The sequence below is a fragment of the Motacilla alba genome, chromosome 5 (genome assembly GCF_015832195.1).
Source record: "Motacilla alba alba isolate MOTALB_02 chromosome 5, Motacilla_alba_V1.0_pri, whole genome shotgun sequence".
Lineage (NCBI taxonomy): Eukaryota > Metazoa > Chordata > Aves > Passeriformes > Motacillidae > Motacilla > Motacilla alba.
In genome coordinates, this window is record NC_052020.1 from 56082278 (window position 1) to 56108543 (window position 26266).

The 26266-nt window shown below is 43.7% G+C and overlaps 1 protein-coding gene across 12 annotated transcripts in view; it reads right to left on the reverse strand.

Annotated features, from left to right (window-relative positions):
- Positions 1–26266, reverse strand: part of SYT16 (synaptotagmin 16) — a 107157-nt gene that overhangs the window by 24652 nt on the left and 56239 nt on the right. For 9 of the 12 annotated variants that reach the window (XM_038139086.1, XM_038139082.1, XM_038139081.1 and 6 more), the window contains one exon: positions 18841–19467. In XM_038139086.1, coding sequence (XP_037995014.1) covers positions 18841–19396 — 556 coding nt within the window. In that variant the 5' untranslated portion in view covers positions 19397–19467. Of the gene's footprint in view, positions 1–16201; positions 16328–18840; positions 19468–26266 lie in introns of those variants that run through there. The other 3 variants (XM_038139091.1, XM_038139090.1, XM_038139089.1) reach the window with 3 other exon arrangements.

The window sequence follows — 26266 nt, forward strand, 5'->3', positions numbered from 1 at the left end:
CCCAAGAACAACTGAGGGTAGATGTGTTACCTAATTTCCTAACTGCTTTTATTAGTTTTAGTTCATCTTTTCCTACACACACATGCTCCATGGGCTAGAGTAAGCTTCGTTAATAAGAATAAAATAATCCCCTCTGTTTCACATGACAGATTCCTTTTCTACACCACTGAAATCTCTGTTATGAACACAGGGTGATTTTCTCTACTTGAAAACACCAGTGAGAGCTCTCTGGATGGAGCAGCACAGATAATTACATGTCCAGGGACACAGATGAAAATAACATTATGATTTGGCCTTGGATGTGTTCTGCAAGCACTTCCAGAAGAAAACCAGGGACATTCCTCCTCCTAATGCATCTCATGATGAGCCTTGCTTCAGGAACACGGAAAGAAAATTCTGCCTCCATCTCTTTCAAATAAGCAAAAAGCAGTCACAGTGAAAGAATGAGTTGTGCTTCCAGACAGCTGATGACAGCAATGAAAACATAACAATTTCCTTTGCAAACAGAGCTATTTGGGGTTTAAAGGTTTCACAGAAGGAGGTGAGGTTGGAAGGGGCCTCTGGAGGTCATCTTGTCCACTCCCCTGCTCAAGAAGGGCCATGTCTTTGTTTGTTCCTATGAAGGTCACTACCAAAGAATAATCAATTTTTTCAAATTTGGTCTCAAATTCAAATTTTAAAAGACATTATTAATTACAGTGTTTAATAAAAAACTATTAGGTTGTTTTTGTTAAATGAATCAATGTTTTTATTCCCTCTCTGATAAATGAGATAGAGAATCTGGTGGCAACTGACATGGAGGAAGCTGAGGTGGCCAACAACTTTTTCTGTCTCATTTTTCACTGTCAGATGTTTGTCTCACATCTCTCAAGTCCATGAATCTCCAGGCAGGGGCTGGAGGAATGAAGTCCCACCCATCTTAGAAGATCAGGCTGAGACCCTCTGAGGGAGTTCAACATCCTCAAATCCATGGCACCTGATGAGATGCATTCCAGGATCTTGAGGGAACTGACTCGTGCAGGAGAGACATGGACCTGTTAGAGCAGGTCCAAAACAAACAAAATTGTCTGAGGCCTGAAACACCTTTTGCATGAAGACAGGCTGAGAGACTTGGGGTTGTTCATGCTGGAGAACAGGAGGTGTCAGAAACACCTTATTGCTGCTCTTCAGTACTTGAAGATGGATTACAAGTAAGATGGAGAGACACTCATTGCCAAGGCCTGTAGTGACAGGACAAGGGTAATGTTTTGAACTGAAACAGGTGAATTTGAATTGGTTATAAGGCAGAAATTCTTTACTGTGAGGTGGTGAGACCACTGGCACAGGCTGATCAGAGGAGCTGTGGGTACCCCAGCTTTGGATATGATCAAGGCCAGGCTGGATGGGGCCCTGAATAACTTGATCAAGGCAGGGGGATTGGACTAGCTAAATTTCTAAAGTCCCTTCCAACCTGAGCCTTTCTATGATCCTCTACACATCCCGCTGTCTTAGAACAAAAAGCCCAAATCTTTCTGAGTAGAAGAAATTCTAATGTTTGGCCTTAGCAGCAAATGTACTGTTTCTGATGTTTATCTGCTCCACACACACAAAATTCCAACGAGAGGAGTGGGGATTATACTCAGGAAACATTTCCTGAATGTGAACAGAAGTCCTTGTTCCTGTCCTTGGCTGCTCTTTCAATTTAAGAACTCAGAAATTAGGGGAATAACTTTATCCCCTCTCTTCAACTATGAACAATCTCCTCTCTCCCTCCCAGTAAAATGCTTCAAGCACAGGCACTTCAACCAACAAGTCTGAGAGCATCTCACAGCTTCGTAATTATGGTCCTCTTCCTCATGGGAGATGGTCCTTCAGGAGCAAAGAGGGATCCAAATTCATATCTCTCAAATTCCAGGTGAGTGCTCTTCTCACTCCCTTCTGAAATGCAGAACACATCTCTTCTCCTCCTCCTCCTCCTCCCATCTGGCAGACCTAGTTCTGAACTGAGAGCCCTCATTGTCTCACCTCAGCCCTGAGCAAAAAGTCTTGAGTGAGAGTAGAAAGTATTTTTTTTTTTTGCCATTACTCCCCTTCTTCTCTACAAAGTCAGAAAACAGAAAGAACTCAACATAAGCATAAGCAAGAAATAAAATAACAGAAATTCCACACATTTACTGAGACTGAATGGATACAGGCACTCCTTAAGGCATTTAATTAGCAAGCCAATGTCTAATACACATTTAAACAGTGGGTCATCCATCAAAGCACACACCACACAGCAGGCTTTCAGAATAAAATGCTTCTGTAGTAAGAAATTATCCTCACACAATTGTCTTGTGGGTTTGACTCCTGCTGGGATAATATCTAGATCAATAATAGAGGAATTTTCAAAAACTACATTAAAGCCATAAAAGCCTACCCGTAACAGGAGAACTCCAGAAATATATTAATAGAGCAAGCCATCTCCCTGAGACTCAGGCACAAAATGAATGTGTTAGGAAAGCAAAAAATGTAGTATTCAGGGGAAGTAAAGAAAAAGGTGATTCACCCAAACCAATCAGTGAAACAGTCTGGCTTTTTCTTTAAATTTAAAGCAGTTTTGGTAAGAGATAATCACGTATAAATACCAGTATTAGATGATCATTACAGGTAATAGACCAACTATACAGACTAGAACAACTACACCTCTCCAATTACATCCGTTCCAACATTATATTCACAAAATAAATGTTGAAAAAAAAAAAGTTCCTCCTGTAAAGGAAAAGGTCAGAGCAGTAAAATGCCTGTAATTTACCTGAGAGATCTTTAAGGAAGAAAATGTCAACCATCTTATGAATACCTGACGTGAATAAACAGCACAGCATCAGGGACAGAGGTGGAGACAGCATTATCTGAACTTTAATTAGCCAAGAGTCCCTGCAGAGCAATAGCAGACAGTTCTAAGATTAAGGGCAGATAGTACTGTACAATGAAAAATGTGATTTTTCTTAAGATTCCTGTCTCCCAAACTTTCCTTTTCAGGTCCCATGTTCATAATCCAGGAAGGAGGCAAGGGGGATACTGGGTAGCAGAAATCACCAATAAATCAGAAGAGTCTGTGTTCAGGGTTGGAGAACTGGCTGTGAAAAAACTGTCAGATGAAAGGATGAGCATGACCTCCCAACAGAACCCTAACAGGAACAGGGATGTAGAAGCCTCTCTCCAAAGATACAAGGAATGCTTGGCACATCAAACACTGAAAACCAGGCTGGAAAAATATTGTGCACTCCCTCCTCACACTGGCAGGCAAATGTTCTGGCTGATTTACAGTATCTTTCTTTTTTTTTCAATGACACACAATCTCTCAGTTCTGTGAATCATTGTATTCTGCCAAAGAAATATCCTGAGAGGTCTCATCACTTCCTAAAGCCCACTGCCAGAGTTAAAAGATCTTGCTGGTAGATCTTGCTAAATTAACACCACATAGTTCATTAACCAGCAAGAAACACAGATGAAGAATTTATGTGTGCCTGTTACCTGTGCTGACCAAGGGCATGTTTGCTTTGTGAACTCTAAGGAATCACTTTGCTTCCATGCAAAACAAAATTAAAATTACCCAAAAAAAGCATGTCTTTGAAGAAATTAGATCCCTTCTTTAAACTGTATAAAAACTCACGATGAAAGTTAAGAACCTGTTTAAATATAGTCCAGAGGAAGAAAGGGTTTCAGTATGGACCTAGGTACCCCTGGACTTGAAATCCTCCTAGCTACAAGCAGTGATTTTTCAAATCCCTCTCCCCGTAAGACAGTAGAGCTATGGCTCAGTGGGCCTGAGGAATATTTGCCCTTACACAGCAGCAATTCTCTCGCCTGGCCCCTGCTACAGCCCCAGTTCCAACCACTCTGCAGTACCTCTGCAGCCCTTGCACTGAGACAAACCCACAGGGGGACCAGGCAGTGCTCCTGCCCCTGGTAATTTGGAGATTAGCCACCAAAAGAGTGCTAAAAAACTTCCTAGAACAGCCTCAAAGGAGTAGAATCATTATGTAATTAAAATAAATCTAAACAAAAATGGCCTGTAAATTTTAGGGGTTAAAGAGAAAAAGGATCTTAAATTTCAAGTGACATTATGCAATCAGGCCAAGATTGTTTAATTTACCACATGCTGGGTAATAGCCTGAGAAGGCTCCATGTTTCCAGAACTAAAATAGGCTCTTTATTAAGAGGGTGATTTGCAGAGAGGCTGTGGGCAGAGCTGGCATTCGAGCCTGTTCAACTCCCCAGAGCATCCTCCAAGCACTTCCTTCATGCTGTGTGCACTCCAGGATCTAGTCAGGTTACTACAAAGATTTTTCAACAGGTGAAAAGTTAAAGCTAAATGAGTCCAAAGTGCAGACTGCCACGACAGTGAAAACAGAACCAGAGGGTCAAGGAAAGTCCCCTGTGAGAAGACTCTGCCCTATGCCAAGTCTGAGTGGGAGAGAAGTTATGCAGGACTCCCCAGGATGCTCAACTTTGCTCTGTGCTGAGTTTGCTATAGATTTTGGATTATATAAGAAATGAAAACTACCAGCAATATGTGTAAAAGGTCCGTTAAGAGTACACAAGGAGAAGAGAAGTCTCAGGCAAAGTCTGAACATGCCATGATCCCAGTCTGGACACAGTACTTCCTAAAGGTCCTCCATCCTTCCCACCCAGAGGATCTGCTCAGCTGGAACAGTGTGTGATACACCCTTGGGGCACAGTGATGGCTTTACATCCACAAATCTTTGTTTTGTGATCATGGGACCAGCTAGGTTCCTCTGAAAATAAAAGTAAGAGCAACTCTGCACCATGTTGTACCAGAAGAGCTAGATGGAGAGACATAACTTCAAATGATCTAATTGGAGGGTGCATTAAATTCAAGCAATTATATTTCAAAATTAAAACATTCTATTGAACTAAAAACAACGGGCACTTTTATGGCTCTTCCCTCTAATGAACTTCTCCGGATTTTAGAATGTGTTCAGGCCAATTTTCTAAATAGCTATGTTTTTAAATGCATTTCATCTCTGTTTGTATAAAAGAGTCATTACATTAGTCCATGGAAGATCATAAAATTCTTCCCTTCTGTGCCATAAATTTTTAGTTTCTGTCATTGCCTGACATTTGGCGTATGTGCTGGCAAATGATACAGCATAATTCATCCAATGTTCACCTTGTGTTTGTGAAGTTGTTACAAAAGGAGACATTCAGCTTCTGCTAAAAGGCTTTCTAAAGAGATGACTATGTGGCACAGATAAAAAATAATTACAACCAAGTCCTGCAGTCTTTACTCTGGAAAAATTTCCAATAAAAATCCATGAGAATCCCTATGGGTTAAGGAAACAGAATTCAATAACAGTATGCAATTAATGGAAAGATCTCAATGGACTTCAGCAAGTCTTGGACCTGGACACTTCCCTCTAAGTATTTTAGCATCAGGTAAAATCAGAAATTTAGCAAGAGAAAATGGAAGAACTAGGACTTGTTCTCCACAGCAAAAGAACCTCTCTGTGTTGAGGCTACAGATCTCAGACTCCAGCTTCTTTAACCTTTTTCCATGCAAGCAAGCAGTACCTCTGCATCCAGATACCTCTGTCCTGTGCTCCTTGTGGCTGGAGGGAAAGTGGCTGAATTTGGGTCTACACTCCACACCTACTTTTTATTCAGATACTTCTGATCAAAAACTATTGTGACCATGACACAGAGGTCTCAAACTGCCTAACCACATCATGGTTACTGCCTGAAGATCTGCCTGTTCATCCTCCTCACTGTACCTGTTCACTGGGAGAAAAACACAACTCAGGCTTTAGACAGCCTGCTGCTCCTGGCCAGGAAGCCAGAGGACACTTCTGACTCTCAGGTGCATCCTCTGGGGAGAAAAAGTCACCAAGGATTTAGGGAGAACTGGGGCATGAATATGAGAATCACCTGCTTCTTCACCTCTGGAAAGCTTGATGGTGTCATACTGTATCAGCAACATTTGCATGTTGTTGGGCCCTGCATGTTAACTTTTTTTTTTTTTTAATGAAGATATTTAACAGAGCAAAACACAAAGTCACAACGCACAGAAGCACCTTGTAAAATCATTTGCATGTGCTAAGATGAAGTAGTAAACAAATTACTTAAAAACTTTTTCCTGTTTCCATTCCCCTGCAGCCCCTGCTAAGGTGGGGAGAGAACTTCTGTGCAAAAAAAGCAGCTCAGATGTAACCTGCTAAGGGTAGCACCACTAACACATAAATGTGGCACAAGGCTAACGGGCACTGCTGGCTCCATCTGCCAGCAGCAGACAAACTCTAGAGACCAATGTAAATTATAACCTTTTAAAATGAAGATAACGTAGTGGAGCACGTCCCCGTGCTGCCATCATGTGCGTGGGGCATGGCTGCACCCTCATCAGTGCTCAGCACCCTGCAGATGGGAGAAGGAGAGCTCAGAACATGCTCTGTATTCTTGGCCTGGCTTGGTCAGGATGGAAACACAGAGACATTTTGTGATGCCCCTGCCAGCAGCACCAGGGGAGCACAGCAGGGTGCTGGGGGCGGTGGGATGGCAGCAGTCACTGTGCACACTCGGGTTTGTGTGTGAACAGCCCAGCTGGGAGGGTGGCCAGGCCACAGCTCGTTCTGCAGCACCAAGGGCATGATTTGGTTGCCAAGACTCACTTTGATAATCTCCATGGCAAACCCCAGCAGCTGAGCAAACAGGTGAAGAGGGAAGCTCTCCTGTTTTGGGAGGGAAATCATCTTTCTCTACCTCAAACCTAACATCAGCCTCAGGTGAGGAAACAGGGACCTTCTTTTACACACTCTGCTAGATCTATTAAAAATCTGCAGTATAAACTTCATGGCAAGTGCTGTCAGAGCTCCATAAATCTGCCTGCTGCTGCACAACAGGCAGCACCCCTCTCCCAGGACACAGCACCAAGCCCACCTGAGCCCAGCAGAAGCCAACCCCTTTCACGCCACCACACTGGCAGGTTGACCCTCTGCTCTGGTGTGCCACAGTTTGACAACAAACCCGCTCTTCCTGCTGGAAAACTGCTCTCAACTGGAGGAAAAAACTGTGTTCCTACTCTGATAGAAGTGAAAAATGTTTAGGCATTAGTTTGTAAATGGTCGATGAACAGCTGTCATAAAATTTAATTACTTTTATGTGAGCTATTAAAAATAACCTTCTTTGAAATTTTCTTGGATAAAAATTATTTCAAGATGTAACAACCCCATGGCCTAAATGTGATCCAGTCAAATAATCAAAACACATAAAAATAAACATTCCTTTTCGGCCTAATACCTGCATTTCTACCCGCAGCTCATATAAGCTCTACCAAATGTATCTAATTGCTCAGCAAATGCTATAAAGTTCTATTAATATGTGTATATCTTTTGGGTGATTAGGATAAAAATAAAAAAAATCCCAGTTTAACTTAAAGTCCACATTTCACTCAACTTTGTAAAATCCTGAGTAAAATAACATCTTTAGTGATTAAGTCACACCTTTCACCATTTCCTCAAACAACTGTAACATTAAAATCCTGCATCCATGGGCGTGAGGCTGTAAACTTAGATAAACGTGCCTTAACCAAATGTGAAATTCTGATTATTACAAGAAATTTTGCAAAGGCCATGTGGATGCAGGACTCCTGGACAGCTCCTGTCAGGGCACTGACCCACCTGCAGCCCTCTGCAAAACACAGCAGAGCCCTTTTGCTAAGAGAGGAGGAGAAGGGTGCAGGGACGGAGGGGAGAACTTGGCATGGTGTGATACATTACTGGCTGCTTGACTTTGATTTCAACTTCCCCAATCCCCAAGGCACGAGTGCATCACTTGTTATGACAGAGGCTGCTATTCCTCACAAACATTTGGAAGCACACAGGCTAATTAAACTGTGGCACTGGGGAATCTGCAGCAAACGCCTGATGCGCCTGCTGCTGAATCGCTGCCTGAGCAGCGACAGCTCCCTGTCAACTTAATATCTCTGTATTAATAACAGTAACTTAACCCAGGGGAGAGGAAAACGAACACCATTCAAACACACAAGTGGCCTGATTAGCAAAGGACAAGGGGGAAGCATTTTCTACATCACCATGGAAACTTAAATAAAGGGCCCGTAATTACAATCTAAATTCTGGAAAGATAATGAATACATCTTGAGATCTGCAGATGTTGTGTAGCATATACATATTTCTAGCAACTTCAACTCAATTACTTCTATGCAGCATCTGTTTTACAAATCAACTTCCCACTGCTCATAACGAGGCATGTGGGATTTTTAATTTTTTTTTTCCCCAGAGGAGACAGTGGGGGAAGAAGAAGGATGACCTCTTTTTTTCTGGCAAGGTATTTCAAACCACCACTATTTATTTAGAAATTTCAAACACCCAGTCAGTTACAAAGTTAGCTTACAGGCATCCAAATACACCAAGCTAAAATGCATGAAATAAATAATTCAAGAATTTGCTGCAGTGTTACCAAGTAGAAAGAATAACTTATCATTTGCTCCAAGCTTACCCAAGAAAAAAAAATTACTGAATAAAATACATCTTGCAGGTGTGAAATATAGAGGTACTGCACACATCCTGTCTGCCTGCTTGTTAAAAAACAACAACAAACAAGAGTCATTTTGTCTGAACAATGGAAACTTCCCAAATGCCAAATTTCTGGTATTCCTATACATTCAATGCTGCCTTTGTGCATCCACTTTTTCTTAGAGATTTTTGATTCTGCTCTATGGAAGTCAGTGAGAGTTTCAATGGGAACATCACCAAGCCCTGAAGGAAGCAGGGGTAGTAACAAAAAATGCATTTGATCACATAACCAAGATAATATCAGTACATCCATGCATAATGCATACACTCAGAGCATCCCAGGAGCACTCACTGCCGTGTTCTTTGCCTCTACAGAAGCAGCCACACAGGCCTGGCCTTAAAATTTTCATGATCAGGATGACAGAGAGGAACAGTGAACTGCAGCAGCTCCTACCTCAGCAAAACCCAGAACTGTGCACAGAAAGAAAAGCTTTTCTTTGGAAAACTGCAAAGGTCTGTGGCAAACAAGGGACTTGTTAAAGCTTCTCAGAAAAAGGAGGAACATTTTGTCCAGGGAACACGCAGTAACACACATGGAGCTGCTATTCCTAGGTGGCTGCAGCTCTGTAGTAGTTTTCAGTCTGGAGCCTTCATCCTGCTCTTGCTGTCAGCCACTTGAACTGGGAATTCCAATGCACAAAGCATCAACCTGCCTGATTTAGGCTTGACCAAGGAGCAGGGCACCCAATCCAAGCCATTCTTTTAGATCCCAAATGTGTTAAAAATGCTGAAGCAAGCCCAAGCTTCTACACACTGACAGGACCCCCCTGACTAACACCCACTGGTCATTTACTGCTGAGGAGGATTTCTCCTTGCACCATCCCTGTGTGTTTTCACCCCTTCCTGCCAGGTCTAACAGCCAGGAAATATTTGGTGTCCAGTGCTAAAGGTGAGGATTGTCCCTCTCTGCTGACTGTCAACAGACAGTGCCCTGCTTCTGCCTCTCCATCTGTCCTCACTCCATGACCAAACCAACTGGGAAGCTCCCCAAGGTGAGTTTATTTGGGTGTTTGCATGTGATAGAGGTGGAGAGAACCACAACTTGGAAGCCTTTGTACCAGGGGCTATTCACAACAAAAATAATTTTCAAGAAAAGAGAACAAAACAGCAAGAAAGAGAGTAATCAGAAAAAAAAAAAGAAAAAAAAAAAAGACATTTTTTGGCTCTAACCACCTCTGGAGTGAAACAACACAGCAGTCAGCACTACACCCCAATTCTGTGCACAGCTGTGCAAAGAAATAGAGGACTGCCCACAGAAAACAGCATGAAAAGCAGCATATTTTCCTGTTGTTTATTTCCTACTCCCAAAATTGGATTTTAAAAATAGGAACATGGGATTCCACGTCAAACTGGCTCTCACTGTGCTGCCTAAGGTTCTTCCATAGCTGTAGGAAATGGCAGCCAAGAGACTGAACCACAATCATCCCTGATTTTCCCAATCACCTACTTTACATCTTACATGTGGAGCAAAAATGAGTCAGGCTTCATTTATTCCACTGGGTTCTATTAGCACAGGCCCAGGATTTGTGCAGAAGTGGAAGAAAAAAAGAGATTACACACTGTAGGAGACACTGCTAAGCCAGGAAAACCCCTGGTGTGGATGCAGTTACATCCATGAGTCAGCCTGTACCTCCCTGACAGCTCAGGTTGGGTTCTGTGCAGGAAACATGCAGCTGCAGAGGCAGAAAAGCACCTTCTGTCAGCAGATGTGTCACACTGGGGACTCTGCAGGGCACAGGTGGAGCTGAGTGTGCTCTGGGGTGTGGGGCTGGAAATGCTCATGGGCCCAGAAACAAAACAAACTGCTGGATGCCAATGGCTGGTGAAGTAGAAAGCATTGTCCTTTCCCTCCAACAAAACAAACAAACAAAAAAAAAACTTTGCCCTCACCAGTATTATTGTTATAACCATTTTCCTGGTGTTTTTCATACCACAATGGGTTGAATTCCTTCAGGTTACCCATCCATCATTTCTTCTTCTTGTTTGTTTGGCTTGGATATGAACTTCCTCTAATGCAAGGCAGTCAGTCCCTAAACCTCCTCCAGTAGCTTTAAGGAAGTTTCTCTGGATTAGGACTCATTGCTTTCAGCTAGCAGAAATCAAACTGGCCAAAGAAACATCCAGAAAACTCAGGTCACTGACTTTGCTCCTCTTTAAAGCAGTTTCACCACTCCACACAAGACCCAGGGTATGCACACACTATTTGAACCATCAGCTTCACACCCACAAGGCTTTGTTTGCTGATCAACAGAGTGGAAATGAACTCCCTCAAAAAGATATTTGTTTGGATTTGATACAGAAAACAACTGCACTGCAACAAGGCAGATATTTATTTTCCCACTGATTTTTCTAATTGAAACTTTGTTTGCTGCCAGAGGGTTGATTCACCACAGTCCCCCTTTACTGTAACACCACAGCACTCCTGGGAAAATCACCAGCTTTGGGAGCAGCCGTGGGTGGGGATGTGGTGCAGCAAGGCTCACATGGCTCAGGACTGAAGCTGTCACCCAAAAGGGACATCCCTGTCCTCCTGCCCCTCCCCTCTTCCCCCTTTGTTTCAGTTTTAGCAAGCACATGGCCAACTCACCTGGCTCAAAAGTGACAGGGAAGGGGCTGCTGGCTCTTGTTTGAAGCAAGAGGCTGGGCTGAGTCATGGGAAGCAGCTCAGCTGTGTGATAGGGGAAGGATATTGTATTTCAGCTGCAGTTTTACTTCAATGAGTGGCAATTGCAAAACTCAGGCCCAAGGGATTTTGTAGCTACATTATTTATGGCAGTAAGTCTAACTCCCAAACTGACCTTGACACACAGAACTCCAGCAAACCACAGGGCTCCCATTAATCCAAATTCAGGGCTTTCTCTCCAGCACCACCAGTCTCATTATTTGCTAGAAAATACTCCCACAACAATTATGCTGCATAGACTGCACAGGTTTGAATCCATCTCAGCCTGAGGAGGTAAATTCCTCCAAACACCCAGCTTGTGGGGGCAAGTCCTCATGAGTCCCTCCAGGGATGTTTCATCTCACAGGGGTTCTGAATGCTTGAGTCAGAGAGGTACCTGCCTGGACATGAGGGAGATTTCAGGTGGTGCAGTGATGCCATGAGAGCATCAGCTATTTTCATAGTCACCGGAAGGGATTTTCTTCTGCTTTTGCTATGGACTGATTTAAGATTTAACCCAAGCCATTCTTGTTGACCTGCAAAGGGTACTGATGAAGTGTCCTCAAGTCCATCTGTGGGAACTGCATGAGAATCCCACAAACAGCATCTGTGGAGGTACAGCCCAACCACACCTTCCTCATTACCTGCAAGATCCCCAAAGCCCAGCAGTGACATTCCCTCTCTTTAAAACTACACCATTTTACCTCCATGACTGTAACCTCCATGTTTGCTTTCATTGCAGAAAATCAATTTTCCTGTTGGTTACTAAAATTACTTGAGGAGTCTGTGAGGCCACTCAAAATGATGGCTGCTGCCACCAGGTCATTGCAGCAGCCAAAAATTACCTGGGCACAGGGAAGTCATTTCCACACCCCTGTCTGGAAAAGGGTGAAGATCAGCTCACCTTTTAGCAGAGTAATCCCATCTTATATAAGCTTAAAATAGTGGAGTTTGTGCTGTTAAGCATTGGAAGGAAGGAACAAGGATGTTCTGTGCTTCCACTAAGCCCCTGTGTGGTGTTCATATTCTCTGAAAAATCCCTTCACCCAGGATTGTTCTCCTGGGAAGCTGAGATGCCTCAGAGAAAAAGGGAAACAATAATTATCTAATCTGCTTCTCCTGTGTTTTGCTGCTTTGGAATGTGTTTGGACATTGTTTACCAATGGGTGATTGTTTCATTTGTTTCATGTGAGTTGTTTTGACTCTTTGGCCAACCAGGGCCTAGCTGTGTTGAGCTCTGGAAAGAGTCATGAGTTTTCATTATTATCTTTTTAGCATTTAGTAAGTCCCCTTTCTGTATTCTTTAGTATAGCACAGTATAGTATTCTTTAATATAATATAATATCATAAAATAATAAATTAGCCTTCTGAGAACATGGAGTCAGATTCATCATTCCTCCCTGCCACAAGGGTCCCTGCAAATGCCCCTGGCAGGCCAAGCTGGCAACAACTGCAACAGAAAAGAAAAACCACACACACACAAAAAAAAAAGACAAACAGTAGTACTGTTTGTGTCAGCACACAGAAATACTATGTTCCAGCTCTGCACAGAGTGCTGCTAGTATTGCCTGCACGTCACCTCCACCACAACACAATGAGATCATTCACACCTGCCTCGCCTGTAGTAGGAGAGGGAAGGTGAGGAGGCAGGGTTTCTAGGAGAAAGGCAGCATTTCCCAGATGCTGCCAAGATGCTGTTTATTGGTAAATGAAGTCTCTTGAGTCCTAAACAACCTTCCCAGAGGAAGATAGAGTCGCAACTGCCATATGGAGAGTGGGAAGAGGATGTCACTTAGCAAAATGGATCAGAAAATACATGCACAAACACACACGCTCACACACAATTTGTTCTGTAACTGCACGGAATGGCAAAAGCCATTTCATCCTCTCAAATAAATCCTTCTCTATACAGCTTATGCAACCTTCTAGATGACAAGAACAGATGACAAGTGCTCCTGAGCAGAGCATCCTTCCCCATGCCCCCAGGGAGATGGGCACAAGGCAGTTCTGCCCAGACAAGGAACTTGGTGAAAACCCAAACCCGTGCTCTACTGTGGGCTGTGTGTCTAAAATCACTGACTGAGGATGAACAGCAAGGCTGACAGGCCCAAGACAGAGCTGGCACTGGTATCACCTTTGAGAAATTGTGGTTTGAACCACTGTTTGGCTTCACTTCCCCAGCTGTAAAGCTGACATGCCACAATCCACCCTCCTTCTGGGGCTGTTGTGTTCTCTCATCCCCACTCACGTGTGACATCCTGCATGAAGATCCTTCATAATCTGAAAATTTGAAGAGACAGAACTGCAAAGGAATACTCTAAATACAAGTAGGAACATTGTACCACCTTCTCAAGGACAAAAGTCTGTGCACAAACACTTGGAGTGGTTCTGAATTTCCCAGAGAGAAAGCATTCAATGCAAACTCACGTCTGCACTTCACTTCAGAAAGCCACGGGCGGGCTTGCATCACATTCTTCAGAGACCAGATGCTGTCCCCAGTCACGTTTGTGCTTCATCCCACTCAAGCCGCCAGGAGCATTTTCTCTGAAGTGTTTTTGTCCACTGTCTGCCTTTGCTTTCACCCCCTCAGTCTTCATGGTGGTATTGATTCAGTGTAGCCTCTTTGAATGTCCTTCTTGGAGTACAGGCAGTGATTTTTATAGGGTTACATTCTGGCTAGAACACTGGCTGGCTCCATACCCAGACAGGTGATAAAATTCATAAACACTTCACTTCTCAATGTGGAGACTGGCCATCTATCTATTTTAGTCTCAAGTTCAAGCAGAAATTTAATTTATCACATAATCAACATCTTCTTCTTTAGGGTATTCTTTGCTATATGGGTTTATAGAACCTAATGAAAAACTCACTTCTTGCCTAGGATTTCCTGCCTGTATGAAGGGTCATTTACTGAGGTCAGGAGTATTCATATAGAGCAGAAAGAATAATTTCCTTTACTACAGAAATTACTGGCAAAAATCAATGACCCCTGTTAAGCTGGAGGCCAAGGTAAGTAAATGCAATAGTGCTCTCTAGATTTAAAAACTCCCAGAGCCTCAGAGGTGTGCTTCCCCTCAAACATGTGCAGAGGAAAACTAGCCAGCCATCTAGACAGGGGCTGTCACACTTTCTAGCACGCCAAGGCCACAAAAATTATTTTAGTGAACTGAAATGCAGCCTTCAGCTGGCACTGAGGTTGTCCAGTTGATGAAGGAGAAAAAATCCCTAAGGACTTGTGGCAGTGGAAGTGCTGTGCTCACCTATCCATTACAGCAGTGCTGTGAGCAGTGCCAGACAGCCTGGGAGACTTCCACCCCAGCACTCACTTGTGCAAAAATAGTTCAGCTCTCACTCAGAAGGCTCAGCTCTGCCGCTGTGTCTGTCCCCCTGCCTTTTCAGGGCGCTGTCAGGTGAGACTGAGGACTTAATGGTCACTTTGGCTTTTTGTTTGCAAAGGACAGCAGCCCTGGGGGAGAAGCTGCCTAAAGCCCTTGCTTTCACTGCACTCTCATTGGTGTTCTTCACTTTTTTTCATTTTTGCTGTTTTTTCCCCTTTAGATTCATGCTGGGAAGCAGAAGCACTGGCCACCTCTACCCTTCTACTTGCAGTGCACTACTTTCAGACGTGGTTTCTTGCTCCTCTGTTTGTTGGTTTGGATTTTTGTTCAGTTCTCAAGCCAACTGTGCAGTGATGGATCTGGCAGCCGCACTCTTGCCAGCCACCCCCAGTCAGCTGAGCAGCAGTGTCTCAGCCATGGGGGGATGCAAAGGCTGCTCTCTCCCTGCTCTGTGCTGTGAGACAGCTCCTCTGCCACAGACACTGGGGTCAAACAATGGACAAGGCTCTGAGAGAGCAAGTTCATCTGCAAAAATCACAGCTACACGATTTGCCACTGGTGGCAGCAATCTGCATACACAGAAGGCTCTGCCTTGCCATCATTAACTTCTTAAGCCAAACACCTGGCACTGCAATAATTCCTGCTGAGCCACCTTCTCAGGATTAAACTGTGGATCAAAAAAAAAAAAAAAAAACAAACAAAAAAACAAACCAACAAACTTTTCCTTGCATTTGTTTGAAAACTTGCTACAACTTTACTACCATCATTTAATTACAGAGCAGCACAGGGCAGCAGCCAAACCTGCACCCCATAATTAACCTGCCTCATGGTGCCCAATGGACATTTGACTTGAAAACCCAAGAATTTCATTGCTCAAACAATTTATTAGACCCCTAAACCTAAAATAGGTTTTCAGTAATATATGTGCTGCTTCAGAGCCTAAGAAAATCTACTCTGGGAGCCAGGAAACATTTCCTGAGAGGCAAAAATGGGATCAAAAACATTTGATAAAAAGGAGAAGGAGTAATGATGGTTTTTAACTCCAGTGTTATTTTATTTCCTCTCAGAAGCATGCTGTCAGTTTAAGAGAAGGGAACATCAATTGCATTTTGTTTTGCATCTCTTTTAAAACAAAATTATTCTCACCTAGGGCTGCAGGGCTTTCCCCCTAAACCAAATAAACTATATATTGGAATGACCTTGTAACAGGTTTCTGTGGCTCTTTAATCACCAGTGGCTGCTAAATGAAGCATATCTATTTTCTCTGTTACATTACTATTGGCAACCAGGTCTTCAGTAAGTGCCCAGAAATATTTCCATGGCAACAAAAAGCATTCAGCATTGCTACTGTTTTGTGCCAATTTAGCTTTAAAATATTCTATTGTGGAGAGAAATACGGTACATTAAGTGAAATAAAGTCAAGATGCAATGTTCTGAAAAGAATACAAGGGTAAACAGGAAATACGTATTTTGCAGAAATGGGGGGGGTTGGGGGAACCTGCCAAATGGAAGGAAAAATGTTCAAAGCTCATTTTGATGCTACTGAACAGCTTTGCTGAATGTCAGCAAGTCCACGTGTCACTTACATTGCCACTTAGGGTTAGGTAAAATGCTAACAGAAACAAGGATACCTCGAACATCTTCTCTTGATCATTTTAATCCATGACTGAAATTTTAAGTTGCCAGGGTATTACAGCCTCTCTGCATGTCTAGGTTACCATCAGAAGAGTTCACACTCTTGATGTTAGAGAATGAATCTAAAGGAAAAAGAGGAAATAAAGAGCTGAAAAATAAAACACAAAGAGCATGTGTGTTTTGGAAGTGAAAGTTCATTTGGAAGAGCAAAACGAGTTCTTCCACATCAAAGGGTCTGTGGAAGACATTTTCAAATCACAGTGCAGCACTTTCTCTCCCATTATACAACTTAGTTCTGAGAGAAAAAGGTATCAGTTCCCAGCCCTCTAACCCTCAAACAGCCGACTTTTGTGACTGTGAAGTCTTGAGACCATTGGCTGGCCCTTTGTGCAGCACATTGCAGAGTTAAAAAGATTAAAGTCTGTCTGAGACCATTTGGAATGACATCCCCTGAGGTGCAAAAAGCTGTGCAGTGCTCCCTGAAGTGCCTGGTGTGCAAGCAGAGAGGTCTAGGAAGCAGCACTGCAGGTGCTGGGAGCTCCATGGGACCAGCCTTCCAGCCCACAATGGCTCCAGGAAGGTCAGGGAGAAGGAAAGCCAAAAAATATGGAGAGAGTCAAACAGCAACTTGACCAGGACCTGCTCTCATCTGGGACAGATGTCCAGAGGGATCCTCCCTTGAACTGCAGGGATGGGTCACTCTGGCATCTGTCTGTCACTAAGGCCCTCACCAGGAAACTCCCTCTGGTCCATCACCCGCCCCTCAGAACCCTCTTTCTCAGAGGCCCCTGCAGGTGACCAAAGCTCTGACCAGGACAGCAGCTCCTTCCTGGGCCCCATTTCCCTGAGAGCTCACCAGCTTTCCTCCAAGCACTGTGAGCAAGGGTCCTGTGGCCCAGGGGCAGGAGGCTGCCCTGGGAATGCTGCCTTTGGCTCCTGGCTGAGCCCCAGGATTTGCTGAGAGTTTCCAACAGCCCCTCCTGAGGCTCAGGGCTGCAGGCTCTGCGGGAGACAGGTTGTGCCCTGGCACAGCACCTGCCCAAGAGGATCCACAGCCCCAGCACTCCCTGAATGGATGCTTTGTGCCCTGCTCCATGACTTCTATGCACACACTGGTCACACAGTCCAAGCACACACACAAACCCACCCTGCAGCACTGGCTCAGTGCCTATGGACAAGTCCTGGGGGCAGGATATTGCCCAGGCAATGCACAGGGGCACCAGAAGGGAGGGACTAGGCTCCAAGAGACACAACTCTGAGATCTTTAATCTGAGAACTGGCAATCCTTCATTTGGAATACGAAACAAGCAGTCCCAGTTTGGGAGGCAGAACAGCTAGACCAAAAGAGCTTTTTAATTATTTACTCCCTGGCCATAACAGAGTGAGAAATAGCAATAAAGAAAAGAGCTAATTTTACAGTCATTAAAGAGCACCATCAAGGTTTATACCCTCTCAGTCTGATATTCCCGTTAAATACAAAAACAAACAGGCTGATCTTCCACAGTCTGCACAGAAAAGGCTAAATATGTAAGACTTCCCTAGAAGCCAAGAGTGAAGAAAAGCTCCTGGTCATAATGAAACAGACATTTTCAAGAGCACTTACCACCTGCTAAAAAAAAAAAATTAGATATTTGAAGCCAAATTCTGTACATCCTCAGTGAGCCTCAAGTTCTTCACCAGCTCCCTACTGTAGAACCCACTCCCCCCATCCACCTTCCACCCTCATCCCCATTCCTAAGATGTTTGTTAAGAGCAGCTTTATGCCAACAAGACCCAAGGATGGTGTCAGCAGGACTGCAGCTTTCCTGGAGGTAGTCAGGACCTGTGTCTCCATCAGACCTCTTTGACCCCAGACACCTCCAGCCACACTTGTGGTGACACTGAGCGAGCACAAATCATGTGCTGAAACTCAGTCCTGGGCACAACCCCCTGAAAACACTCCTGCTGTCATTTCAAGATCAGAAGTCATAGTTAGGCCTATTTAAAACTGAAAATATCAAACTCAGTTCTCCATCCCATAATCTCCTGCCTGCTGTCTCTTCAGTCATGTTTGAAAAGCCTGTGGGGGCGGTGGGAGGGGAGGAAAGTGATTTGGGAGCCTTTCATCCATAAAATCATGAGATACGGCTGGCTTTTTAGTACAGCATTTCACAGCACATGGCACAGTAACATCTTGAGATTCCTGGCACAAAGAAACAAGGTTTGAGATTACATATATATATATATATAAATATCTATTTTTTTATATATATATCTTTAATAGCAATGACGCAAAGGCAGATGGTTCTCAAAGCAAAGGCTTAAGGCTAAACATTCCCTTTGAAGGGTCCTGTTGCCAGAAACTGAACAGGGAGGGAAGCAAAACACTCCTTGCCACAGCAGCAGGGCCTGATTGCCTTCTAATACACAGCATTTCACCCTGGAGTTCTCCAATTCTTTCAAAGAGATTAGTCTCAAAAACGAGGGAAGGATTGGAAAGTTGGATTTTTTTTTCTTTGGGATTTGGGGAGTTTTATTTTAGCTGTGGGAGACAGAGACAATGCAGAACATACTGAGCAGATTAGCAACTAAATGAAATCAACAGCAGAAAAGAAAGGCCTGGGTAATGCAGTCAGGGTGTGTGCCAGCTGCTTACCTGCACAGCGTGCCGTGCCATTAGCACTGTTTAAGGAGCCACCCAAGCTGGGGCTGTGCTCATGACCTCCCATCCTCCAAGAGGGCTCACCTTCTTCCTCAGCAATGGGAGGAAGCCGATCAAGAGGCTGGAGATCTTCACTCATCCAGTAGGATCCATTGGCTGTCGAGGTCCTGCTGCTTTCAACGCTCTGCTCTGGCAAGGTGCTGGTGGTTTTAACCCGTTTTTGTCTCTGTGGGCCCGTGTCAGAGCCGTGAGGGAGGTTTTGTGAAGCAAGATCAGGGCCTCCAATGTAACCGTCTTCTCTAGGATAGAAATAGTCCTCATCCCAAAGGTCCAGGTCTCGCTCATCATCTGATTCCTCGGAATAATCCTCATAAATGCCTCCATTATTCTCCAAGTCCTGGGTCCTTTCTCCTTCTGGCTTACGACCCACTCCACTCAAATTCAGCAGAGAGGCAGATATGGAGTCTCCTGCTTGTTGGATCGCTTCGTATATTTGAGACATCCAAGAAGACAGTGGCTGGAGGAAATTGTGAGCAGCCTCAGAAGCCATGTTCAACACTATGCCAGTGTCTGCTGATCAGTTGTTCAGCTTTGCCAGCATGTCACTTACAATTCAGGGAGCTACGGAATAAGCACCATAAGAAATTACTGTAAATTGCTTGTCCATCAACACCTGTCGACACACTATCTATGTAAGATGACTAGAACTGAGAGGGGGAAATAGAAAAAGCACTTCTACCCATTGAGAATACTACCAGAAATCCAGAAATGATGGACAAATAGCACATATTCCTGCAGAGATCTGGAAAGCTTTTATTCAGTTGCTAAACCTTAGATAAAAATAAGAACACGGAACCTTGGAACACAAGTAACTTTTTGAAGTGCACACACTCTGGTTACAGCTGTCAACAGACCTGGGGGGAAAAAGGTACAAAATAATAAATAACCTCTCAAATAACCTCTTGGCCCAGATTTCCTGAGCATTAGCGTGAGCAGGTGAGAAAACTGAAGGGAGGAGAATTTGGGGAGAATTATGTTTTGAATTATGACAATGACAGGCCTAAAGCTTGCAGTAGCAGCCCATGGCAGACAAGCATCTCAAATGCTTTGCTCCAGAAAAGCTATGAAGAAACTCTCTCTGCCCATAGCCCGGAGCTGTTTTGCCATTCACAGAAATTTAAAAAGAGAAAAAGCCAAACAGAGGAGGTGTAATATTACAGGTACAAAATTACTGGGAACAGAAGCAAGTTAACAAAAGCACTGGTGTCATCTCGATATGATGCTTTCTCAAAATTCATCTAAACTCTAAATAAACACATAACTTGCAGAAAGTTAGCATGCCTTTTTGCCCAATATACATCTTCCCACAGTATCACAAGACAGATATTCTTTTAGGAACTCCGAGAAGGAGAAACCTACAAATAGGATGATGGGTTAAGGATGAAAGAATTAAATAGGTGCAGATTTTAGACTAAAAGACAACTAAAAAGAAGCTTCAAAATAAATAAAAATGTCTGGCTGAATTGAGAGGTCTAAAAGCAATCAAAGCATAAAAGGATAAATACAGTGTAACAACAAGAAAATAAGCTCAGCAGCAATGTGTATTACCTTGTGAAATGATTTCTCAGTGTTGTGGATTTTAAATGGAGCATGGACTAAGGAGATCCCACTTTGCTTGGTGAGCAGCTCTTCTAGACATGAGATCAGTGACTTAAAAAGACTTTAGCTTTTAAAATACCTGTGCCAAATAATTTTGCTCAGTGATTTTGATTTATGCTGCAGACACTTCCAACAGGTTTATTGTCAGCTTCAGCATGTGCTCAGAATCGCAGCCCTAACAAGGGCAGTAAATGAGTGTGGGTTACTAAAGGCATTTTAAGAGCTGTGGCTGTCATAAACTCCCTGGGCTCAGGGCACACATTGTTCCAGCATCCATCTGGCAGCCTCCAGCCCTCAGCTCTGCTCGTAGGATCCAGGTAAAGCTCCCTGCTATGCATTAAATCTTTGGCAAGGAACAGACAGTGCCATAGCCTCACCTCCCAGCTGAGCTGTTCCCTTCCCTGACTCTCCTCTTTCCAACCCTGCCCTTGGCAAAGCCTCTCTGCTTTGTGCAACTGACTTTCTCATAGACCAAAAGAGATTACAGGCTCCAAACAAGCCATTTGCTGCATAATGTGGATTGGCTACTGGTAAATCACAGCAGCAGAGAAGTTACTGGGAGGAGATGGTGCTTTAAACACGGAGATTCTCCCAGGCATGGAAGAACTCTGGTGGGTAAGTGCTAGATGCTGGACACATTTTTAACCTGGCATTTATTTACAGGCAAGAGCAAATGAATCTCTGGTTTCTGATGAAAGGAGAACCTCACAGTGCTCTCCCTCTGTCTCATGGCAGCACTGGCCCTCAGAGGGATGCAGGCATCCAGAAGTGATAGCTAACTGATGGAGATAAAACATATGGGTGCTGAAATGAAGTGCTGATCTCTTCTAAAAATCAACAGAGCATTGCCCTGTGATATTTGCATGGGGAATAATTAGCTCCTCTTGTTATTAAATTTTGGAGCTAACACCTGATTGGTCCAACAGAGCTATCCCACTTCTGGGTGCTGTGGCTGGCTACACCACAGACTGACACAGGGAGGTTGGTACCACAACCATAAAGATGAAGGGAGCTTTCAAGGCAAGATTTTGCTTCAGTAAGGGAAGTAAAGCAGTGATCTAGACCCACCTGCAGAGCTTGGATGTGATCACTCAGTCATCTGAAGCAGCAAATAGAACTTGAACGTGAACTTTCATATTCCAAGCAGCTGCCTGTAGGTTGTGGGGAAACATGACACATGCACATGTATACACATGCACAACTCTACCCAGGACTGGGACATTCAGTTGAATCCTAGGAACCCCAACAAGTGGTTTGATTTCAGTTTATAGACAGTAGACAGACACTGATGTGTGTTTCACCAAAAAATCTAAACCACTTTGCAGTAACACTTGCAAACCAGTGCCTACATAATCTCTAGAGACAAAAGCAATGTCTTTTCCAGGGTGCCTGACTCTGTTTCACCTTTGCTTTGCTTTTCCTACCATCCTCTTACTCAAGACTTCAGAGTCAGTGATATGCTGAACAACTGGAGTTCAGCTGAATTATAAATGGTTTATTTTTGTTCTTGTAGCAGATGGATAAAATGTGTAACAAGCTGCAGACAAGTTTAGGCGGGCAACGATTTTACAAACTCACCAGAGGATCAAAGGGGGCTGAGCTGTGCTACAGGCTTGCTGTTTCCCAGGAGCTCTCTCCATTAATTAGGAGACACTGCTCTAACAGCATGTTTATGATATATTTCACAACGTGGCCTTTTCAACACAATGGATTTTTTACTTTTGATTTCTCTAACAGTTTTGACTTGCATTAGAAGAAAAAAAAAATTAAAAGAACTGAGAGAAGCATAAAATGTGTGGGAAATAGGAAAAAAATCCATTTCTTTTTAAAAGTGTCCATCAAACAAGAGAGAGGAAAAAAGCAGTTTAGCAAATTTACTTCAAGTTCCATCTTCTAAAACCACCCATAAGAATTTTCACACCAAATCACATGCAAAACTCAAAGTGGTTAGGGTTCTTTTTTTTTTTTTCCTCTCCTGGAAAATCAGATAGCTAAAAGGATCAATGTTAAGCCTCTCACAGAAACCATCATAACCTTTACTACAATCTATATTCCCTTGTCTTGATAAGATCATTATTCCTGAGTAGCATTCCCATTGAGAGGTGCAATTACTATATTGCTAAAAAAAGTAGACTGTTTCCAGAATTTCAGACACGACCACAATGCAGAGGTTTGTAATATTCCCAAAGTGTCTTTCAATCTTCTTGATAGGTAGGTTCCTAAAAAAAGTGCCATCAGTTGTGCATTTCTTAATGTTTCCCTTATTCAAGCTGTTGCAGAGTGTAGGCACAAACTTCCTTTTCTTCACTCACTTTTTGTGTGGCCCTTGGGAAAGTTTTCTACCAAACCCCTCCCTTACAGGCAGAACACAGGGTGAAAATTGATTATATCCATGAGCAGGACCTTTATTTGTGTGGATGCTGAAGAAGAGCAGTGTGACTGACCCAGCATGAAGCTCGGCCCCAAGCTTAGGGGGAAAACCTAAAACAAGGTGTGAATCTAAGCTGACGCCCAGAACATCAAGGATCTGTGCTAAAGCTAAGGCCATTTTGCTGTTCACAGAGGGGGGGAATAAGGAAGCCTTGGAGAGGTAAGATTTTTTGAGCTACTGAAAACTGTAATGAGCCTGATCCTCCTTTCAGACTAGAACCCAATTAAAATACACACATAAAATAGCAGAGGGTAGATTAGAAATGTACTCAGATGAAGGCAGGCAGCAGCAACACTGGGCCAAGAAATCCTCTATCCTGGTTCTGGGAACAATCTGGACTTTTTCCTCCTCTTGCTGATGCCAGAATTGTATCTAACAAGATGCTTGCAAAGCCCTTGCACTCTCACCAAACATTACTATGATGAAAATGTATTTCCAGCTGAAATTGTCTCAGTGCCAAGCCCAGCCTGTGCACTTGAAACCGTTCAGAGGGTTGGAGCTTCTTGCAGAAGTGTTATGAGGTAAGTTACAGACAGTGCCCAAGGTTCACATCAGCTGTGGGCATCACTACTGACCAAACTGCCCTAAGGGAAAAATAAAGCACAAATACAGAACATCTGGTACCTTTTTGGCCTATTTTGTGCCATAAAAATGCTATTTATGTGGTTGAATTTAACACACAAAAAAAAGAGAAGACAGAGGCACTTTCCAAGTGATTATGTGCTCTGTGATAATAGTTTTCAGCTGGTGAATCAGAAACTCCAGGGCACTGAAGGAAAATCTAATGGTTTATGCCAATAAATTAGACACATCTCATTGGAAACATTCACGGGTTACAAATCAACGCAGCAATAAACCCACTGCTGCAGAGCACTGGTCCTGCAAGCCCCAGAATGGTGAAGAGAAAACAAAGATGAGCTCAGGCTCAGACAGCAATGTACCCGGCTGCACGGGGCTCAGCCCACGCACAGGAAGCCTGCAGACTTATTTCTCGCTCCCAAATCATCTCATGTCTTTGCAGGCAGCTCGCTAGTGATGCTGTGCCAAATTAGTTGTAAAAATTGATGCCCAAATGACAAAAGTGGTTTTGATCAGGATATTTAGCCCCACGTTGTCTCCTACTTTCTTTTCATTCCTTTGTTCTGCTCTCCTTTTGTCAATAACAATGGCAAAAATTTACTGATCTTCACTGCTTCAGTGGGATGGGGAAAGAGGTAGAAGAAAAAAAGGAATTATGCAAATGTGACATTTATCGTTCAAAATTGTGGAGCTTTTTTCAAAAACCCGAGTCTCTCCATCATACAGAGGATGTGATGACAAATTCAAGCAAAAAAAAAAAAAAAATGTTTCTGGAAGACCAGGATTCAAATATTGTGCTCAGAAGCTCCAACAGCAGTGGGGCTGAGGAGTTGATGGTGATTTCCTATGGTGACATCTTCATAACTCTGCTTTGCCTGGATTGTAAGAACTACTGAAATCAGAGGGGTGTTCATCTCATGTAAGTCCAGGGCATCCAGAAAGCAGAGGATCTGTGAATGCACAGATAGATATTATTGCCACCAAAATATTAATACAAAACCTGGGGGAATTTCAGGAGAGAGAAGGTGGCAACATCACCCTGGCCACAATATTTGGTTTAGATATTCAGGTGAGCCAGATTCTGACTTGACATGGCGTTAAATCCAGAGTCACTCCACTGAAGGCAGTCACATCCTTCAAATCAAAATAAAGCCCTCTGCATTTAAAGAGCCACTTGTCACCAGAAGCACAAAAAAGCCTCTAACTGTTCCATGCCAAATGGTTGTACAAAAAGCAGCAATGAATAACTTCATTTATACTTCTCCAGCCGAGGGTTACATAAAGGGCATAAAGAAATTCACAAATCATTGGAGTATTAGGAAAGCGGTGTTAGTAGTGGCAACTGTGCTCTTTCAGGCTGAAAGAGTGAGAAACATCTGTAATTACTGGATTAGGGGAATGAAAAAAGAAACCTGCAGTCAGAAATTACAGCAAGTTCTGTAATTGAGCTGCTGCCATTCTCCAGCTTGCGTGAAGACAGAATAGCCAAAAGGAAATCACAAGTTCAAAGGGCTGGAGAAACACCAATTTATACCACCATTCCAACCCACCCACCTGTGCTGTCAAGCTGCTCCCTAGAGCAGATCCCGTAGACTCCACCCTGCCTGCAATTGTGCTACCCACTTTGCAGCAAGTGAACAAACCAGGGTCAATCAGAGCAATTACTTGCATGGAAATTAGCAGTGGGAGAGCATGTCTAGCTGTTTAACAAAATGAAGTTATTTTAGAAACATTTAGAGGAGTCACCCAGTTCCTGTTACTCCTTCCCCCACGCACACGCTCCATCCTTACAGAGCCTGTGGGAATTGCTGTGTGTGGACCACCAAGAGCAGTGCAGACAGTGCTGTTTGGATGATTCCTGGTGGATGATTCCTGGTGATCCATCTTTGTGTGCACACATGGCTGAGTCTGTAGTTTCCATCTCCTCTCACTTGTAAGTCAACCACCAGTCCAGCCAGAAATGCTGGGAGGCAGAAGGGTCACTGGGGAAACCAGACCTTGACCCAAAGGATTTAAAGGAATTTGGAGCCACAGATCTGAGCAGGCAGTTGTCCCTACTGACTTAGGGACTGCTCCCTCAGCTACTCTAATCCTCCACTTAATTCAGCTTGTTGCAAACCAGGCTCATCCAACATCAGCAGCAGCAATCCCAGTGTCCCACGGCCACTCACACTTCCTACATGCCTCTATCGAAGCAGTTGAGAGAAAAAGCAATTTAGAAGAGCAGCTTCATGTGGGCACTGAGAAACTTTCACGATGTTCTCTCCTTCCTGCCACAGGTTGGTCAAGGAATCTGAGCCACATACCTCAGCTGGGTGACAGAAACAGCCTCAGGCTCCCTCTCAATCTGCCCTTGCCAGGACAGTGGAGCTACTGGGTACTCAGCATCAGAGGGAAAAGGACCAACCACAGCTGTGTTTCTTTGGAGAAGTACACCCCTGGGTTTTCCACAACTTTGGAGGAAGCTAGACGGGTGCTGTCACGCTCACCCACGTTTCTTATTTCTAAACATGAATCTCTGCCTCTGCTGCATGTGACAGTCCCACTCACTGCATGTGACAGGTCCCCAGGGCCCTGGGCAGCACTGACAATGAAAGGCAGCACCCAGGCAGCACTGCTAACATTCCAGCCCTGGCTGAGTGTTGGAGGTGTTGATGCTTTCCTCAAAGCCTTGGCTAAGGGAGATGAGTGGTTTATATAAGAACTGCATCTCCATTTATTTATTTTAAGTGTGCAGCTAGCCCTAGAGGC